The sequence below is a fragment of the Rissa tridactyla genome, chromosome 8 (assembly GCF_028500815.1).
Source record: "Rissa tridactyla isolate bRisTri1 chromosome 8, bRisTri1.patW.cur.20221130, whole genome shotgun sequence".
NCBI classification, from domain to species: domain Eukaryota; kingdom Metazoa; phylum Chordata; class Aves; order Charadriiformes; family Laridae; genus Rissa; species Rissa tridactyla.
The window spans coordinates 45,922,329-45,942,927 of NC_071473.1; the positions used below are offsets into that span (position 1 = coordinate 45,922,329).

General features: G+C 55.0%; 1 protein-coding gene across 2 annotated transcripts; it reads right to left on the reverse strand.

Moving 5' to 3' along the window:
- Positions 1 to 7,093: 7,093 nt before the first annotated feature.
- On the reverse strand, positions 7,094 to 17,150 carry TAL1 (TAL bHLH transcription factor 1, erythroid differentiation factor). Of its 2 annotated transcripts, XM_054210444.1 has the most exons (5): positions 17,001 to 17,150; positions 15,463 to 15,612; positions 13,703 to 14,131; positions 12,861 to 12,952; positions 7,094 to 8,438 (listed from the first exon to the last, which is right to left on the reverse strand). In XM_054210444.1, the coding sequence occupies exons 3-5, from the start codon at positions 14,125 to 14,127 to the stop codon at positions 8,020 to 8,022; spliced, it is 936 nt and encodes a 311-aa protein (XP_054066419.1). In that variant the 5' UTR covers positions 14,128 to 14,131; positions 15,463 to 15,612; positions 17,001 to 17,150; the 3' UTR covers positions 7,094 to 8,019. The 2 variants fall into 2 exon arrangements, with proteins under 2 accessions (XP_054066419.1, XP_054066418.1); XM_054210443.1 differs by lacking the exon at positions 15,463 to 15,612 and having other exon boundaries at positions 17,001 to 17,140.
- Positions 17,151 to 20,599: the final 3,449 nt, after the last annotated feature.

Genomic DNA, 20,599 nt, shown 5'->3' on the forward strand with positions numbered 1-20,599 from the left:
CAAGCGCGCGGGGTGGCGGTGACAGATGCCACCATCCTTGGGGGGGGGCAACGCCGCCACCGTTGGGACCACATCACCGCTGGAGGGGACAGCGCAGGCCCCTGCTCACACGCCCTTCGTGCTGCCTCTCCAGGGGGCCGTTGGCGTGTGCGGCTGCGGGGTGTTATCCCGCGGCCCCCCCACCCCCCGGCCCCACGCCTGCACGGCAAGATACAGAGGGGCAGCTCGGAGCGGGCACGGAGCCAGCTGGAGGGTGGCCCCCCGGGGACCGGGCAAACAGCCCTCCCATCCAGTGCCTGTAGAGATAGGAGCAACGGCTGTCACCTCTGGGGCGCTGGGTGAGCTCAGCTGTTCCTGCCACCCCAAAAAACACCCCTGGAAAAGCAGGCGGTACCTGCTTTGAGCTCCTTTTCCCATCTTCTAATGGTCTGAAGTTGCGGCAGGGGAGGTTTAGGTTAGATATTTGGAAGAATGACTTTACTGAAAGAGTGGTCGGGCACTGGAACAGCCTGCCCAGGGAGGTGGTTGAGTCACCATCCCTAGAGGTGTTTAAGAAATGTCTAGATGTGGCATTTCAGGGCATGCTCTAGTGGCAGAGATTGTAGGTTGTTTGGTTGGACTCGATGATCTCAAAGGTCCTTTCCAACCATGAAGATTCTATGATTCTCAATGATTCTATGATTCTAGTATTTTTGTGTTTTGTTTGTATGTTTTGTGAGTATTTTTGTGACTCCTTGTGCACGCAAATGTCTGTGCCCATGTGTGACTGCTAACACACCTCCTGTGATGCCCCACATTGGAGCCGCAGCCCCACTTTCTCCTCACCTGCTCCCTGGCCCAAGGGGTATCCGCGGGGCACCGGTTCACCAGCCGCACGCCCACCGAGCACAAACAGAGCCCTCCCGACCCCGAGCAGCATTTTTCCACCCACAGCACTCGTGGTGGCACTCTGCTAACCATCTCCGGCCACCCCCGCTGGCCTCCAGCTCCCATTTCAACGCCATTCCCAGGGATGGCGCAGACTAAGTCCTCGGAGGAGCAATGCCGCATTGCTGGACGGCTACGAGACACACGACTGGGAGGGTGTTGACGTGTTTTATTTCAGCTCCAGCAGCGCGTGAAGGGATGTGTCGCTGGCGGGGTGCAAGCGAAGCGCTCTGGAGATGGGACAGCTGCTGCAAAGTGTCCCCTTGCTCACATGCCCTCACAGGCAGCCTTGGATGGGCAGCTGATGAGGACATGGCTGGACCCTTTGGACACTCAGGAGGACCTTGCCTCTGGTTTTGGTGGGATCTGGAGAAGCCCTGGGGCAGCAGGGTGCTATTCCTGCCAGGGGGCTGTGCTGCGGATGGTGGAAGCAGGACAGCCGCAGAACAGGGCTGGCTCCACTCCTTTCCCCCGAGCTTGGCTATGTCCCCAGCCACCTCCAGGGTTGGATGATGTGCTGTTCCCTGCCACAGACACGGTGTGAGCAGGGCAAGCAGGTAGCCACGCTCTCCTAGCCACTCTAGGCTGTGATGCTTGGTGTTTTCGGAGCCACTCACTGCCCGCAAGCCCGGCTCAGGATCCCACATCAGGGAGGACCACGGCTTGATGGCACCTCACACGAAGACCTGCCGCCCCCGCCTGCTGCCAACCTGCTCATTTCACACGATGCCGCCCAGGATGCTCTGCCACTTTCCAGACACCCCTGGGCAAGTCCCCAAGCCTCTCTTAGGCTGGTCAGCAAGTCACCTCCTCCTCTTTGTTTCCAGCATCTCTTAAGCAGCAGAAAGCTGCCTTTCGTTTTTCTTCTGTGCACGCACCAAGGAGCGCTGCACCACCAAGGCTTTGCGGCCTCTTCGCCAGAAGCCCTTGGACGCAGGACCCGTTCCCACCTCGGCATGGCCAGGTTAAGCTGGTGCCGTGTGGGATTTACCGTAGGGATGGGCACGGGGCGAAGCCCCCAGCCCCACCGCATGCTGCCGGCGGCACATCAAAGTGCCGGGGCAGTTTTAACCGCGCTCCAGACGCTCCCTCCCATTTCCTGCTGGATTCCCGTCTCGCTCCCTGCGCCCACATCAGCAAAACAGAGTGTAAAAATAGAGGCCGGGCTTCACCAAAACACAATAGTAAATTGTTCCCCGGAAAGGTCACCAGGGCGGCTGAGAATAGCTCCAAGAGCAGGGGAAAAGGAATGTCTACCAAGGGGGGGCAAGCTCAGAAGTGCCTGCCGGACCCCCCCCATGGGAGGTTTCCTGCATCCCCATCAGTGGTGTGGATCCCCTCCCTGTCCTGAGCCCCTGGGGTCTTGGAGCATCTTCATCTTCTCCCATCCACCCCCAGCCCTGCCGAGTCTCTCCCAGCACCAATTTTTGGATGGAAACTGATTAAAAAAAAAAAAAAAAAAAAGAGGAGCAAGAAATAAGGTGAAAGGAGACGCAGGAGGATCAGAGAGGGAGAAAAGGGCTGGGAGGAGAAAGGGGATCTCGCTGACTGCTCATCTCCTCGCCGCCTGTGACAGCACGGTGTCCCCTGGGCACCTCTGGCCGGCTGTAGCCTTTGTGCGGCGGTGGGAACATCGGGGACGAGCCCCGGGATGAGGAGCATATCCAGCAGTCCCAGAGAGTCATAAATTATTCCCTCCCGTTGTCGCTGGCCTGTAACAGCGAAGAGGCGAAGCTTTCTCATCGTCTTGCCGGGGTGGGAATGTTTGGGTCCTGTCGTTTCTGTGAGCGTATTTAATTCGATAATGTGGGAATGCCCTTAACGAAACAGGTCCTTGCTCTTGGCTCCGGCGGTGTTCCCAGGCAGGGGTGCCAGTGCAGGCTGCCCTCAGCATGGCTTTGCCAGGAAGGCAGTAATTAAAACCAGATAATGAGGCTTGAAAATAAAAGCTGCCTGAATTTTGGGTGATTTGGGGTTTTTTGCGTTTCTTGTTTTATTGTCTCAAACATACGCATCCCTCCCACCTTCTCTTTTTTTTTTTTATTAATTCAATTTTATCTCAATGCCGCTTCCCCCCTGTTCTCGCTCCCCAGTATCATCCGTGCAATGTTAAGGGGGACTTTTCTGCCACCGGGACCCCAAATGTCACCAGGTTCGTGGGACTCATCACAAACATGGGTGAAAAAAAATCCCTTTAAATGCACCTGCTTCAAATTTGAAAGGAAACCTTATTTGCCAGAAAATTTCCTGCAGTAGGAGACAGACCAAAACCCTCGTCACCTTGTGATGCCACCAGTGATGCTGCAAGGGGCGAGAGAGAAACCCAAAGCCCCGTCCCAGCCGAGGGCATCACCACCCGTGACACACAGGCTGTCGCACTCCCCCTCTGTGCAGTGAAACCAGGACCCTAAGGTGCTTTTCCCAACTTTCTCCTCTATTTTGTACAAAGAGAGAAGAAGACAGGTTGGGTTGGGGGTTTTTCCGCATGTATCTGAATCCACAGAGCAATGCGCATCCCCCACTTGCCATGCAACGCGATTAAAAAAAAATTACCATTTGATGGGAAATGAATGAAATTTTCCTTCGTAAGACAAGAGTGGGAAGGGCTTTCAAAAATTACTTTAAATAAGAAAAAAAAAAAATAATGCATTTGGTGTCTGCTACCTTCTGTGACATTTGCATCTTGGTGGCGGAGCAGCAGCGAAGTCCAGATGCCCCAGAGAGGAAGGTGCTGGAAGGAGGAAAGTCCTTCCAGCATGGCCAACATGGGGCCACCAGCCATGTCCCCAGAGCCTGTCCCAGCACGGCAGCTCCCAGGGTCTCTCCATCACTGGGGTCCATCAGGGGTGATGCGCCTTGGCCATCCCACCACAGAGCGGGTGGCATTGGCACCCTCCCATCCTATACAGCTTGATATTAAATATATATGTGCATGGAGTGGTTTGAAACCTTCACCTTGAGGCTATTCTTCCCTTTGCTGGTGGCGAAGGCCACGTGGCCATGAAGGACGTTTTAATTGAAGAAAATAAAAAAGCAGAAGGGGGAGGTGGAAGGAGAATTGACCTGGCAATGGAAGGAGGGAGGGAGAGGGCCAGGAGGTGGGAGGGAGAGATAAAGGGTGGGTGAGCTATCAGCTCTCCCCCGGCTGGCAGCAGGACAGGGGACGGGGGTTAAACCAGCTGTGAAGCCGTGATCGCCCGACCCCAGATAAACCCCCAGCAGCCGCACGCTGCCCCATGCCTTGTCCCAGCCTCCCCTGGGGATGGAAACCAGCCCGGTCCTGGCTGCGGGGGCTTTGCTCAGCCTGGCTGGGGGGGACCTCCGTGTCCCAAGCGTGAGTGTGACAGGACAGGGCTCCCCGCACCCCCCGGGTTGGAGCATAAGAAGGGTCCCCATCTTTCACACGGGGAGAAATGTCACCCAGACACTTTAAAAGGAAGCATTGGCTGCTGGCTGGGGGCAGGGGAGGGGGCGGGGGGGGGCAGGTAGCAGCTAGGCTTCTGGGGGGATGCTTTAAAAGAGCGAGGGGTGCTCTAAAAGATGCTGTTTAAGTAGGTAACGACTCTGAAAAATCGTAGAATTTAAAGACAAGAAAATACCTGCAGTGCCGTTCCTGTTCACATGCTCCGTGCTACGGGGCATGGTGTTGGCCACCATCAGCAGCATGGTGCTGTAGTTATACGTATATATGTGTATATAAATATACAGCGATACACATACACATGGTCAGTGTACCCCTTAGCCTGTAAACGCTCCCCAACTAATGTTACCAGCTCAACTGGTTAACAGGTTTTTCAAGTATTTGTGCACATGGCTGCGAGAACTTCTTTTTTTTTCTTAGGAGGAAAAAAAAAGAAAAGGGGAATTACTGTCGCTGCCTATAAAATCGTGGCTGAACACTTGCCGGGGTGTGAAGGGAAGCAACATTGCCCCCCAGCCACCCCCTCCCCGCACCGTCCCCCTCACCAAAAGAGGGGAAAAGGCTGTCAGAGCCTTTTGGGGGACCTGCAAATAATGTGCTGGGGGCGAGGCCGTGGCGGCTGGTAACGCTTGCCTGCGGTGGGGGGATTGCTTCATCGCCCATCTTCCTTCCTGCCGGCCGCGCGCGCTCTTCCTCCCGCTTGCTCTCTCTGCAAAAGCCCAGCCCAGGCTGGACGGCGTGAGCCAAGCAAGAAAAAATACGAGCAGACCCTTTTGCAAGGTCTTTGCTGCCTGTTTACCGTTTTTGATGGCTGGGGATGGACCATCCTGGAGACCTCATCCCATAACGCCCAGGAATGAAACACCGAAGCGGTGACGGATCCGAGCGATGAGGCAGGAGAGAGGCAGACAGCAAGTGGAGGCTGCTTTGTAAAACTTTATTTAGAAATATTCTTGATATATTCATTATATATATATATTTATATATACACACACATTACAACAAATGTGTTTTCTAAGTAGCACATCCACAGTGGGTTGAGACTCAGGGTACCAGGTCTGGTTACTTCATTTCTGCAGAAAAAATGCAGAAATCCAAGGGGAGGGCGGCAGAGAAAGGGAGGGGGGCTGAAAAACCCAAAAATCGTCAGGTGGGAATTCACTCACACGGTACGACATCGCCGCAAAGTGCTGTTTCCAACAGAAACGGGGTGGGGGGGGTGGGGGGGGGAACGACGATGGTCCACACAGCGAGAGATGAAGCAGGCAGGAGGAGAGGTGGGCAGGGGAAATGTACCATTCAAATCACAATTAAAGTACAACTGTACATACCCCAGGAGACCTACGGTCTGCTCTGCTACAGGCTACAAGCAGGCGCGTGTGTGCGTGAGGGTGCTGGGGGGGTTGAGGGGGGGGGGGGTGCCGCCACGGTTGTACCATTTTCCCAACTGTTCAGCTACCGAAAAGATTAAAAAAAAATTAAAAAATGGTGAGGGATGAGGAATTTTCTGAGAGTCGGTGACTTTTTCTTGCAATAGTTTAATAAAAAGGGTGCACAACACCCCCCCACACACACACATACCCCAGGGTTATTTTGAACACTAAAAACCAAGAACAGCTTTACCTGTGCGACAACATCCCTCTCCCTTCCCTGGAGGGCCTGCCAGCCCCCACCACCTGCTTCTCCTACCCCTGGCACCGGGAACAGCCCAAACCTCTTCCTCAGCATCACTCCATCACCCGCCGGCACCTCTCCCCTGGCCCAGCCCTGCGGGTAACCCCCTTCAGAAAAAAAACCCAACACCCACGCACAGGCAATCCGGACCCAGGAGGGAATTTTCTTCCTTTTCCCCAGTTTAAGATGAGGGAGGTTGGTGGCTTTGGAGTCTCTGCTGGAAACCCTTCCTCAGGCCAGGACCTCTTCCCCGGCAACTAGTTCCACCTAACGTGCCAACCCACGCACCAGCCTCCCACCTATTATTTACAAAGAGGCGTTAAAACCAAGCGGGGGTGGAAATGATGGGGCTCTGGGTGAAGCCTGGAGGGGCTTGCAGACACCTGCCCCAATCCTCTGTGTGTCCTTGTACCTCAGCACCCTTGAAAAGGAACGAGAGCCGTGGAAGGTGTCCCCACTCAAAGGACTTTTTCCCTTCCAAAGGATGTTTGTGGGTGGTTTTGGTTTGTTTCTTTTTGTTGTTGTTTTTTTTACTGTAATATGGTAGAGGTTTCTGTGCCTTGACATCTCTGCAGAGGGAGAGGATGGGCTTGGGGCCATCGCTCCATCAGGCATCAGGTGGTGGGCGAGAGATGGGCCTGATGCAGCGGTGATGGCACCATGTGGTCCTCAGCTCCCAGCAGCAGTCCCCTGCTTCCCAAAAGCCCTCCCAGGAGGAAGCAGGGATCAGAGCATCGGCTCAGTCACGGCCATAAATTTTGCAGCAATTGAAGCGCTGGGGAGTGGAGGCCAATCCCACCACTGCTTTTAGTGGAGAGCTGGGGGCTCCTACCAGCCTTGGGTCCTCCTAACACCGGATTGAATCCAGCACCTGGAGCGCAGCCTGCAGGCATTGGCACAGCTGAACCACCACCATTTTCACACAAAAAACCAAAAAATTCAAAGCATATTATTAAAACCCTTTTATACCCTATGTACACGCGCACTGTTGATGCGTCATCGACTCCTTTTGCCTTTTTGTTGCTTTTTGAATTTAAAAATCCCCCCGTCCAAGGGGATGCTTCACCAGCATTTATTTTTTTTTTTTTCCCTTACCAATTCTGAAATTCATTTGCCTTGAGAGAAGCTCTGGCCCTACGGAAACCACTGGGAAAACTCTAGGAGAACACAACAGCTGAGCGTTACCAGCAGAAAAATCAGGGACCGGGAGGGTGGCAGAAAACATCTATGTACCTTTTCGTTCAGTGGATACGGCATGACAGCGTTAAACAGAAATAATCCCACGTCATAAATACAACAACCCCAAACAATCCAAAGTTAGGTAGAAGGGAAAGGAAGAAAGGGGGGAAAAAAAAAAAAAGAAAATAAAAAAAGAAAAAAGAGAGAAAAAGAAAAAGTCTTAATCCTTTTAATAGTTCTTTTGATGAGGCTATTTTTTCACCTCTTTAAAAAGATACAGTCAAAATCTCTCGGACAATGGGAAGACGTGGCCACAGCTCCTGCTCAGACCAGTTGTATGTGCCACAGGCTGGAGAAATGCTGCGGCGCTGGCGGATTTCAGCAGTCTCCAGTGCCACGTGGAGCTGGAAAGCGTCAGTGGCCTCCACCGGCAGTGAAAGAGGAGTTTCATGTCTCAACCAGGCGACTGCTTAAAAATCGACGGTCATCAAAGGGTCTGAAAACCCTCCAAACGCTGGAGAGGTGCTGGCCACGTCTCCTGCCCCTCCACAGAGTCACATCATGAGCAGTATGTACAATGAAGATGACTTCAAGGCTTTTCTTCTTTGTACGATCACGTACCTAAATGCCGAACGTCCATCTGGTTTGGTCTTGTCCTCGGCCAACGTGCCGGATGCTCCATCCCCGGGCTGGGGAGAACGGGGAGCCCGAGCCCCCGCGGAAAGGCAGAGTCACGAATCCCACGGGCACAAGTTCCAGCATCCTCACGCTCGGGTCTCGCCTCCCCCTCGGTGCTTCAGGAGCGATGTGGAAGGTCATCACCGCTGCGCGTTGCCTTCTACGGGGAGGATGGCATGGTGCAGGCTCCGCGTGTGCTTCGAATCTAGTGTTTCGTGCTCTTCCGTGAAGCTGTCCGGGCTTGCCGCTCCGTCTAAAGAACTTCCACAGCTAGAGTTAGGAGACAACATGTCCTGCAGGAGGTCTTCCTGGACTATCCCAGAGTCTTTGTTCACTTTGCCCCTTTGGTTTCCTTCTTCCTCCTGGTCGTTGAGCAGCTTGGCCAGGAAGTTGATGTATTTCATAGCCAGGCGCAAAATCTCGTTCTTGCTCAGTTTTTTGTCAGGCGGGTGGGTGGGGATGAGCTTGCGAAGCTCTGCAAAGGCTCCGTTGACGTTCTGCTGCCTCCACCTCTCCCGGCTGTTGGTAAAAATGCGACGAACCACTTTCGTATGAGGACCTGCAATTGCAACCATGCAGAGTTAGGAGCAAGGCGTAACAGGCCATTTATTACTTTGCTGAATAAGTCATCGTTTCCCAAATTAACTAATTTAATGACATCAGCAAGGCAGTGAAACAGGAGTTTCCAGCTAACTGGAAGCTAATCTCGTGAGCTGAGGTAGCCGTAATCTCTGTTCAATCCAGTGGAAGGGGAAAATAGACTTGTGTCTTTTTAGATGTCTCCTGAGATGCCTAAATTTACTTCTCCAAGGAATAAGGCTTAGAGCATGACACCTGTGCAGAAGGCTGCTATATTTTTAGGATATCTCAGCAACAAGGGTCCTATTAAAAGGCTAGGTTCCAAGATGGTTTTATTTTCTACCCCAAAAGTGTCTTAAGGACATACCATTGGGACAGGAGGAAATAAGCTTAAGCAATGGCTTTGACAACTCTAAGATCCAGAGATCTTCCCTGATGCAGGCAGGATCCAGAGTTGACAGAGAGCACAGCATTGCCACCAGCCCTCCGGGTGGTCTGTGTGAAATGAGGTGGCAGGATTCACCCCGTAGCGATGAGGACAGGTGGCAATGCCACCCCCAGAGTGAAAGCAGTGTCCTTGCTGGAAGGGTGATCACGGGTGGAGGATGAAGCGGTTTCACAGCTGGCCCGAGGACCACCTGCCCTCTGCACATTGTGGCAAAAACTCCCTGTCTGACAGCGATGGGAGAAGGCACTCTAAATTGCCAGCGGTGTCCGTTTGGCTCAGTTACATGTGAACTCCTGTTAAATCCCTGTAGTTTTATTGCCATATTCCTGACGGGCCATGTTACACAGGGTGGACTCACAAAATGCACACATTCTCACTCATTGCACATCATTCATTCAATGCACATCATTCTCACTCATCACTCACACATTCTCCTTTCAGATCATCAGGGTAACTCCTGTTGGCACGAGTGAGACATGATCTCGGCACGAGGAGAGACCCAAAAGCACGTCGACCCAAAAGTAGTGTGCTACAGGAGTAGCAGCACTGTACATCAGGACTGCGGGTCCTTGGGTCCATGGAAACCAGTTCACGTAAGGAGACACTAGCACAGCATGCTTTTATTATTACGTCCTTTCCATCCTCACCTCCGGAGACACCAACAACGGAAGGACACAGTAATCTCGTGAAACTCTCGGAGAACGACTATGGTAGAAACCCCCATAGGATGGGAAGCATCGCATACAGTGAAAACCATCACAAAGCACGAAGCAAAGACTTGCAGATAACACATGGGTGAGCGGTACCCCAAAGGACAGGCTGCGGATATTCCCATCTGCACCATCTCTCCCCTCTAGCCCCACTCTGAGACACTTGCCTAACCAGTGGGAGCAAGTCCCTGGCCATGGTGAGCAGTTTAAGCCATAGCTCTGCCATCACCCAGCGAAACCAGCATCCTCAGAGGCATTTAAACACCATTATTCTTAGATAGCAAAGCTCTAGCTTGCTTTGACTGTGGCAGAGGTGCCAACCAGATGTGATTCTGGAGGCATCCTACTCAAGCTGCACTTTGACAGATCCCACCTAGCACAATGCAAGAAGAGGAATCCCATGTTCCATCACACTTCCCTCCCTTCAGGGAAAACTGAGCCCCTTTGGTCCAGCGCATCAGATACAATACCCCCCCCATGGCAGGGTGGCACATGAGGGTATGCATGGGGACACGCTCCCAGGCCGTCAGATTAAAGCCACCTGCTTCTCCAGCGTGCGAGCAGCCGTACAACTCACTTCTTACAACATGCTCCGGAGCAGGGAGTCCCTCAAAATCACAAAGAGCCCTGGGATGAACTGGGTGATGTCAGAATGAGAAACTCATCTCCAACCTCTAAGATCCCGGTCTGATGCTTCAATAAAGCCCGTTTTCCGCTGCCAGACAGCACATAAATACCCTTCATACGAATTGATGTCCGAGAGCTCATAGAAAAGGAAGGTTTCTTGTCCCTGATGTGCATAGCCCGCTGTGCCATGGGGTCATGGGGAAGGTGGTGGGGACTAAGGGGACCTCAACAGCGCTGGGCTGCCCGGCGCTGCTAATAAGGCAGTGGAGAAGGTGCCACAACCTGCAACAATAATACAACGGTTTCAACCTTTAAATACTCTCTCCAGAGCAAACAAAGCTACCAGCCTTGAATCTAGAAGGAGATGGAGCTTAAAACCTTTTTACTCCCGTGAGGGCATGAGTAAAAAAAAAAACAAAAAACCTTGGGCGCTATTTATTTTCCAAAAATTCTCAAGAGACTTCCAGTCTTCACAGGCTTCAAATATGCGTCTCTGCTCACTGAAAGTTGCTGACTAAGAGGAGCCTATTCCTAAAATTTTGAAATCAGAAAAAAGACCTCTTTGTCTTCATCCGGGGGCACCCAAATCAAGCTCCACTGTATAACACAAATTCTGACACCACTCAGATTTTTTTTTTATTCCTGCATCAACCGAAGTAAACACATCTTTTAGAAAGAGATCAGGTTTTGGCCAAAACGCATCAAGCAATGGAGAAATTTAAAATGCCCCATAGCTGTGTTATAATAGAAGAGCTTTATTTCTCATAAAGAAACTTGCCTCATAATTAATTCAAGCAGTCTGATGAAAATTTCTGCCTGAATTTTGTTCCAATTGATTGACTGATGCTTTTTTTTAAAATTGTAATTAGAGGTCTTAGGAAAACTAGTAAAAAAATTTAGCTTCCAAAGTTACAGAATATCCTTGCAGATGTTTTTTTTACATTTTTGTCTCCATTTATATCTACTTTTAAAGAAGATATTCACTGCACCAAACTTTCCCCAAAATGGAAAAAGAAATAGTTGCAATAAACTAGCATTTGCTTCTTTAGATAGGAAACCAAACGCTCTCCTGCCTCTCTGCACCTCGCAGGGGCTGAGGACCGACAGGAGCGATGCTCAGAGCGATGAGCAAAGCCCAGCAGACAGCACAGATGCCTCAGGACGGGATGCATTTCTCTACAAATTACTCCTGTTTAGACAGCATCATGTAGTACCTATTTTTCCCCCAAAAAAAATTCCGAGCCTAATGTCGGAAATTCACATGAGCCAGAACCTGCAGGACTGAGCCCAGTGTATACACCTGCATCACAGCCCACAGCCAAGAACGTGGTTACAACAAAATATCTCTGTAATCCTTAATACCTAATTTAGCAGCAAGTCGAAAGCTTTAGTCAGACACCGTGATTTGATGGACTTTTCGCCGTAGCCGCTAAGCCTCTGGACCGAAATCCCAGACAAAAAGACCTTTTTGTGCCGGGGGCTGAGACAACCCCCTGCCCCACGGGGCTGCCTTCTGGAGAGACCGGGCAGACGGAGATCGGGGAGAGAGGGACTGATGAAGGCAGATAACGCCCCGAGCCCCTCGTTTCGTGTTATTTCCGAGTGATGTGGATTATGATTTCATCTGATTTTAGCTTAGGCGGGGAGAAGGAAAGGGACAGCTAGCCAGAAAGAGGGAAAATTAATTGTCTGGCGATTGAAATATAGCGTTTGCAATTGCTAAAGAGAAAACACATTTCGTTTGTACGGGCTGTTTAAACTGCAGATAAACGTGTCGGGCTTCCAGGCGAAAATCGTTCCTGCCTCCCGCAGCCCACGCCGGCTGCCTGGGAGCGGGCAGCGGGATCCTGCCCTGCCTTTTCCCTGCCCTGCCTTTCTTTGGTATTATCCTGCCGGTCCAACGGGCGATCCCCGCGCCTGGGATCTCTGCTGGGACACCGCTGTCACCCTCCACATCTGCTCCCAGGTTCTGCCACCAAGAGCAGACACGGGCTATTTCTCCACGGGGCGGGCTGCAGCAGGGGGTGGGTGTGCACTGAATCGAGGTGCAGAGAAGGTGGCAAATGGGGACCGGCGGCAAAGGGACCGGCCACAACCCCACTGCGACCCCGCAGACCTCAGCCCAGGTTTAGCTCTTTGCTTCCAAGCAGTTTAGAGGCAGGTTGGATCTTTCTGCTCAAGGCTGCGGTCGGCGATAGGGGTGTCCCCTCGGCTGAAAGGGTTTGCAACCACAGCGTGTGTCACTGCAGTGGCCCTCATCCAGCCGCTGCGCTTCAACGGGGACTTAAATTTAGTGGCTTCCTTCGGATTTAATCTCTAAGCAATTTGCAGAACAGGGATGTAATTAACCATACGCTGAACTGCTTTGCTGCGTGAAGGCAAATCCACCGAGCAGGCTGCCGGTCATTAGCCGGGACAGATCTGTACAGAGCCTTACCGGGGGGGGAGCTACCCCTCCGCCACAGGCATCCTATTTGTCCTTTTCGATTTGGGGTCTTAATCCCAGCGTGTGGCACCCTGCAGCAATTTGCCCCGCTCAGCAGATGGGGAATCCCTTCCCCCCCTAACCCCCCCCCCCCCAAAAAAAAAAATCAGTGCAGGGGCAAAACTCTCTCACCGTCGGTGATCTCCATCTCGTAGGGAGAGGGTCTCCTCTTCACCCGGTTGCTGCCGTACATGGAGAAGGAATCCGGTTCGCCGAAAAACCCGCTGCAAACGAAAAGGCGGAGAAGCCGTGAGGACACACCGGCATCCGCCCCGGCACGCCACGGCCCCCGCGGGGCAGGGGGAGGAGGGGGGTGGTCCGGGGGCCGGCGGGAAGCCGAGCAGCTCCGTGACCTCGCAGGGAGCTCAGGGCTCACGAAGCAGAGCCCGGGGTCGTGCGGCAACACCACACGCGGCCGCGCCGGCGACACGCACCGAGGGACGCCAGCCCTGAGTGCGCGGGGGGATGCGGGGGGCGGCCGGGCGAAAAACACCCCCCTCCCCGCGGGTTTCTGCCCCAAAGCCTCCCCCCCGGAGAGGAGGGGGCAGCGGAGGACCCCTTCCCCGCACAGACGGGACGCGCTCTGCCCCTGCCAGAGCGTTTTATGTCCCTTGCGGGACTCATCGGAGCCCGGGGAGCTCCGAGGGTCTCAACCAGCTCTCGACAAGTGCCGCGTTTACCGACGGACCCCTTTGCTCTGCACGGGGCACTTCTCCCATGATTTTTTTTTTTTTTTTTCTAGGAACGACAGTTTTTCGTTTCGGGTTATTCCCGCCGCACCCCCCCCGCACCCCCCGCCTTTTTCTTCCTTTGCAAAGTTGCATCCAAAACCGCGATGACTAAGCCCCGAGCGGAGGAAGGGATGATGCTGCTGCCGTCCCCCTCCCTCCCTCCCCGGCACCGAGCCCCGCAGCCGAGCGGGGCCCCCCTCGGAGATCCCGGCCGGGGATGGGGTGGGGGGGGGAGACACGGACCTGTTGATGGTGGCCAGCGGCTGGCCCAGGTTGTAGAGCATGGCCCTGCCGGGGGGCTGCAGTGGGAGCGCGGGGGGGCTCAGCTGCACCATGCGGGCCTCGCAGGCGGCCTCGGCGGCGCGGCACGGCTCGGCGCCCGGCGCTCTCTGCATCGCCTCCCCCGCCGCCTCCCGGCTTTTTATGTCCAGGGAGCCCCCCCGGCGCACCAGCTCGATGACGGGGACGGGGGCGGCGGGGGGCCCGGGGGAGGGCCGGCCCGCCTCCTTGGCCGCCCCGTTGAGCAGCAGCTGGGGGTCGGCCGGCGCCTCCATGCCCCCGCGGCTGCTCTCCGGCTCGCTCGTGGTCTCCGTTTCCGAGTCGTGCCGCCGGGGGGGGCGGGCATCGCGGGGGTCACTGGGGGGCGGCGGGGCGGGCGGCCTGTCCATCGTCCTGCGGAGAGAAGCAGCGGTGAGGGGCAGCCCCGGTTTGGGGGGGGGGGGGGGGTACCCTGCCCCGGGCACCGCCCCAACGGGGGAGGGCGGGGGGGGGCACTTCAGGACTCGGGCTTCGCCGGCGAGAAACGGGGGGAAGCACTAATCACCCCAAATCAATTCGAGTTTGACAGCGGGACGGCTGCGAGAGGGGAAGGGGTTGGCGGGGGGGGGGGGGGGTGGATCTGCAGGGCCCACGCCGCCGAACCGTGCGGCGCCGTGACGTCACGGAGCGCCCCGGCCCCGCCGTGACGTCACGGAGCCCCGCGATACGGTGCGGCTCTTTGACGTCGGGCAGAGCCCCGGTTCCGCACGACGCACCGCGCAGGGGGGTGCCGGGTCGGATCCCCCCCCCCTCCTCACACCCCGCGGTGATTTCCGCGGCCAGGCGCGGAGGGCTGACACCGTGAAGGCGGCTGATGCAGCCAGAGGGGCTCGGGAGCAGCACCCGGCGCCCCGCGGTGGCCGGGTGTGAAATTATGCGGCCAAATTACGGCCGGGAGAAGGCTCAGACGCACCCCCCCACACACCCGTTTGGGGGATTTCTCCCCGTTTTGGGGACCCCGGCGTTGTTTGTCGCCCCGCGGAGCCCGCCCCGTCGCGGCCCGGCCTCCCGGCAGCGTCCTCAAGCCTCTCCTCCCATTTTTAATTTTTTTTTTAATTATTATTTTTAAACCAGCGAAATACAGCCGAAGCCACTATTTGGGGGAGAGGGGGTTAAAGCAGCCCACACCGGAGTCAATTCCCCCCGCGCATTCGCTACCGCAGGAAGGAGGAAGGGGCCCGGCGCTCGGCAGCTCCATCCGCGGCCGCGCATTGTCCCCCCGTCTCCCGCAGAACGAATGCTGTCGCGAATGCCGAGGGCAGGCGGCGATATCGCTGTTATTGCCATGCTGTTTCTCCCACCCCTCTCCTCGTTCGTTTTTGGGCTGGTTCCCCCCCCCCCCCCCCCCCCCTCGCCAATAAATAAAGGGCTTCGCAGAGCAGAGAGCTGCCACACACCGGTCTCCTCCCCATCCTCCTCGTTCCTTTGCCTTGAGTAATTTTTCATTTTTTTTTTTTTTTCCGTTTCTGCTGGGCTTAATTGTGAAAGAAAACCCATTTTGGGGGGTCATATATCACCACCCCTCTTGGGGGGAAAAAAAAAAAAAGCAACACACGACCAAACAACAAACCACCCAAGCTAAAGCACAACCTCTCTGCCTTCCCTCCGGCCCCCTTCCCCGCCAGCCCTGGAGAAAGAAAAATCTAATTGCCTATTCCGATATTGTATAGGAAGAGATTACTCACACGTGTCATATTTAAGTAGGGACACCGCAAGTCTCTCCTGTTTCAACAAAAGCGCTCTCAGTGTCAGGCTGAATTTACTCCTCCCACCTCAAGGTACTTACGACTTTACAGAGAGGAAGGACACCCGCATCGGGATAAAACTGCTAAATCCTGGGAGGAAGAGAAGGCGGGGGGGGGGGGGGGAGAGAAAAAGAGGAGAGGGTGGATCTCGTGGGCCCGGATGGCCAGAGATCGGCGGAGAGAGGGGTGCAGGGGAGAGTGAAGGAGGGGACGGCACCCCGGGGCGGCCCCTGTTATGGGGGACAGCCGGCCACCCCCGTGGGTCCCCCCCCCCGGCCGTGTCCCCGCCGCGCAGTCGGGAGCCGCCGCCCCGCACAGGGGACCACAACGCGCGGCGGCCACGGCCTGGCGTAGAAAATGTAAATAGATAAAAAAAAACGGAGTGAAAAAAAAAAAAAAGCGCCTTATATTCGGGGCGAATTGGGCGGTTTTTTGGACACACTGCAAGCCCGGTCTCCCCGGGAGGAAATCCCGGACGGGGCCGGAGACGGAGTTGTTTTTCTCCCGATGGGCTCGCAAATAACGGCGGCGGCGTTTCTCCCACGCCCGGCTGGAAAATTTAATTCCTGAAAGGGTAAATTTAATTCCTAAAAAGGCCGGTTACCGGCGGGGCTCCCGCCCGAGGTGCCGCGACGGCCAGGGCCGGGCCGCCGGCGGGGTGAGCCCGCTCCCCGCCGCCGATCAACAGGAAGGCGAGGACGGTTCCCCCCCCGCCACCGCCGCCAACGAAATCACGAAAAATAAGGCTTTCTCCTTCGTTAAAAAACGAAATAATCCCGATGGCGTCTCCTCCCGCTTTCGTTAAAAACGAAATACACAAAACCGCAAAAATACCCGCAACGTTTTGCCTTCGTTTGGGGGTGATTTCGTTTAGAAATATAAGCGGGGGGGGAGGGGGGTGGGCATTAATTCCCTGCCTGCTGGTTTCTGCTCCGTAAAATCCTTTTGTTTTCCAGCCGCGGATGGGCAGGAAATTTCCAGCCCAGAAACGCACCTCTGCCGCCGGCCCTTTGTAGGGAAATTACCCCAAAGCGGAGGGGGAGCGGTATATGGGGGGGGGGAAGAGAGACACCTTCCCCCCACCCCGGGAACAAGCGAACAGGCCCTGGCCATCGGCGGGGCCGGGTCCCGGTGCCCCCCCCCACTCCACGGTGTAAGCCGGGCCCGGCGGGCGCTCCCCCCGCCGCCGCCCGTCCCACCCGGCCCCTCGCTGCTGCGTCCCGGGGGTCCCGGGGGAGGAAGCGGGGGGGGGGGGGGAAGCGCCCCACATTTTCAAAAGGGAAAGTGCGTTCTCTTCCTCACCCACCCCGCATCAAAGAAGAAGAAGAAAAAAGATTAAAACCCAACCGCGGAAAAGACTTGGGTGGTTTTTTGCCCCTTTCACCTGTCTCTTACATGGGGTAGAAACCCCCCCAAATCCCCCTGGACCCCCCCCAAAACCCCCCGCCCGCTGAAGGGCCGGATTCCTCTTTACTCACCATTTGCTTTTCATTGGGAAAAGTGAGTGGAGCCATTTTGTGGCCTACGCATCGCGGCTATATTTGTAGTAAGTGTTGGGTGGCTTCAGCTGGGGAGGCTCTAATTCCACATCACGTCCAGTTTCCTATTTAGTATGGAGAGCGGAACACTACTGCAATGTGGCCGAGAGAGATAAAACCCCAGCAGTGGCCCGCCTGCCCTGATAAGCTTCTAAACCCATTATTTATGAAATGATTCATTATTATTTGGCAATTTTATCGAAGGAAAGCGGAAAATTATTGCAGGGATATGCATAGGAATAACTCCGGAATGCATGCCTTCTAGCTTTTTATGTGTGTGTGCTTAGATGCTCTTAAAAAGACACTGAAAAAAAAAAAAGAGTAATAAAAAATTGCACTGTGGCTGCCCGCATCTGAATAGCAATTCTTTATTTTAGTCCTCTTGGAGGTTATTATGCCCCTGCTCTTTTTTTTTTTTTTTTTTTTTTTTTTTGATTAAATATGGAACACCTACTCCGTTCTTAATTAAATTTAATGAGACAAAATAAATTGTTGGAGATGTTGAGAGAGAGAGAGGGAAGGGGTGTGGGCTGCTTTGGGACAAGAGGAGGTAAATAAAGCGCATCAAGAGGAGATGTTTTGGAGACAAGTGGCCCCATCCCCAGCCATCCTTTCCCCCCTCCACACTGTGTGTTTTCGCTGAAGGGCTGAATTGGGGCGAGCTCCCCGTGTCATCTCCCGTGCTGAGGCGGGGGGAGGCCGAGCATCCCCCCCGCCGGCCCGGGGGATGCTGGAGGACGGGGAACGGAACGGGTACCCCTCGCCCTTGGGAAATTTGGGATGGGAATGGAAAGGAGAGCTCGGGGAAAGGCCAAGCCTGGAGGAGAGGAGCTTGGGGAAGGGGAGAAAGGGCCCTGGACAGCCAGCGGGGCTCGGGGACGGGGACCGGCTGCTCGCCCCGTCGGGGCTGGGGCTCAGCCCGGCCGCGGAGGGCTCCGGGCCCGGCGGGATGGGGCCACCCCCGACCTTTGCCAAAGACGCCGTGCGAAGGGAGCGGGGGACGGGCGGGGGCCGGCTGCCCTGTGCGGTGCTCGGAAGGCGACGGGACGCCCCCGAAACCCTCCCCGAATTGCCAGAGGGGCCCGTCAGAAGAAAAGGGGGAGAGAGAGGGATCGCTGGGGGGTCCTGGGTGCGTTCCCCCGGACACCCACAGGTAAAGCCGTCCTAGAGGCAGCGGCGGGGAGCGGTTTTCGATAGCTCGGGGGATCGACCCGCCCGGGTAGCCGAAAACCAACGAAATTTCCACCGGAGCGGAGAGGGGAGGAGGGGGCCGCGGCTGAACCCCTCCCGGGACGCCCCCCGGTCCCTGCTGCGGGGTTGGGGCGAGGCTGCGGCCCCCCGGCCGTGCGCGGAGCCCGGAGCGAGGGGGAAGAAGCCGCGGCCCCGTCCGGCGGCGGGGCGATGCGGAGCGGCCCCCGCACCTGCCGATCGGCGAAGCCGGGGGTGCGGGGGCCGCTACCGTGTCCCCCCCGGCCCCCGCCACCTGCACGCCCCCCCGCAAGGGGGAAATGCCGGAGCTGTTATTCTTCCTTTCACTCCTTCCCCTCAACCTCCCGGCTCTGGACGCGGCCGTGGGAGAGGTTTCCACAAACCCTCCCTCGTTCCTCCCCACCCCCGGGTCGCGGCCGGGGTCGGGTCCCCGCAGGCAGGAGCCCGCACGATGCCGGCAGCCTGCGTGGGGTGGCAGGGCAGGGGACAGTCACGACGCGGCGGAGAGAGCCCGCCGTGCCTCCCGCCAGGAAACACGACCATTTTCAAGCCGGCTCCTCTCACCAACAGGAAGCGTTAAAGATAGAACAGCCGGGGCTGGGTGGGGGAGATTAGGAAACCCGAGCATCTTCTGCGCACCGAAAGCCACCGCGGAACCATTCCCACTCCCCTGACACGGGTGGGCTTCCCGGTCCTGTCCCCCTTCCACGCTCTCGCCAGGCGAAGAGGCAGCAAGCCCCGCGGTAGGGAGCACCAAAATTAAAGAGGTCAGCGATGCTCCGAGCAGGCCCAAGACCTTTTGAGCCAGCACTATAAATATCTGCCCTTTAATTATGACAAAGGACAGCTAGAAACAACAGAAGCCAAGAAGAAAACCCTCTAAATAAAGCCTTAAACTGTGCCGCCCCTCCACGTGTTGTCATTGCCCGATGGGTCCCCATCGCTCAGGGTTAACAAAGCCAGACCTGGCTTCCCGTGCGTTTTTCGACTCCCAAGGGCAGTAGATGCTTCAGGATAAATAATAAAAAAATAAATTAAAAAAAAAAAGCCAGGCATCTTGAAATTACTCAAATCTACAGTACGAAAGGAAAAGCCATTTTAGGGAAGTGTGGGGCTTTTTTGTTGTTTTGGTCAAGTAAATTCATGTTTCACTCGCCCAGAGGTTGCTGTCCAGGATTGTATGATTTGTGTAACTTAACCTTATTAACACCACACCCTTGTCCTGGGCTGTGTCTGAGTAGTTTGGCTTCTGTCTTCAAATTGTTTCTAGCCCTCGAGCATTTGAAGAAAGCCTTTAAAATATTAACCAATACAACTGTCATCTTCCTGTGTTTCCAGACATTTTACAATAGGAAACAAAGAACAAAACCCTACAACAATAGCTCAGAGGTATGAATTGCCTCATTCATCTCACTGGAATGTTCAAAAACATTAACTATTTTTTGACTGATTCAGCAGAAAACATGCTGCTAGATAAGCTTGTGCCTGATCCAGGGGAGATTCAGGGACTGAGAAAGGTTTTATTTTTCAGCACAGCAAAGTAGCACCTTTCCGGAAAGGAAGCAAATATTCTTGTTGATGGAAGGGGCTGCGTAAGAGGAGAGAAATTCTGACACGGCTTAAAGGGAGCCGCTGCCTTCCTCCCTCTGTACGGGCTCTGAAATAGCACATGGCTTATTTCACCCCCAATTCTTAATCCACACAGGTGGTAGATACTGGAAAAGGCTCTCGTGTCATTGTAATTAATTAGCAATTAGCACCCACTCAAAGGTACCATGAACCAGCAGTGCCAGGAACAACACTCCTTTGGATTTGAATGGGAAGGACCCAGGACTTCATCGTGGGGTGTTTTAAGCTCTAGTTTACCGCTTTTGGAGCGGGAAAGACAGGTCAGTACCGTAGACTGAACTTCTGTTGGGACAATGCCATCATTAAAACAAAGTTTGTTCAAACTCCCATTAAAGCATGTTGATGCGCTACAGCCAGCGAGAAAACAGATGGCTCAACCGTCATTCCGCACCGTCCTCCGGTCAGGAATGGTGGGAATGGGAATGAACTGCCGCTTCCAGCACTGCTGCCTCATTTCCAAGACCAAGAGGTCAGGAGACGTGTGTGACACCAGGGCCACCACGCTCGCTCAGCCCTGGCCTCAGACCTACTCGCCAGAGGCAGCCACAGCTGTCCCAGCCACCACTGGGCACCTGGGGTTCCCAGCACCCATGGGTTACTGGGTCACTAACACACATCACCTCAAAAATACCTGCTACACCTAGAAATTAACCAAAAAAATCACAGCCTTAAGAGAAATGGAATCCTTAATAAGTACCTGA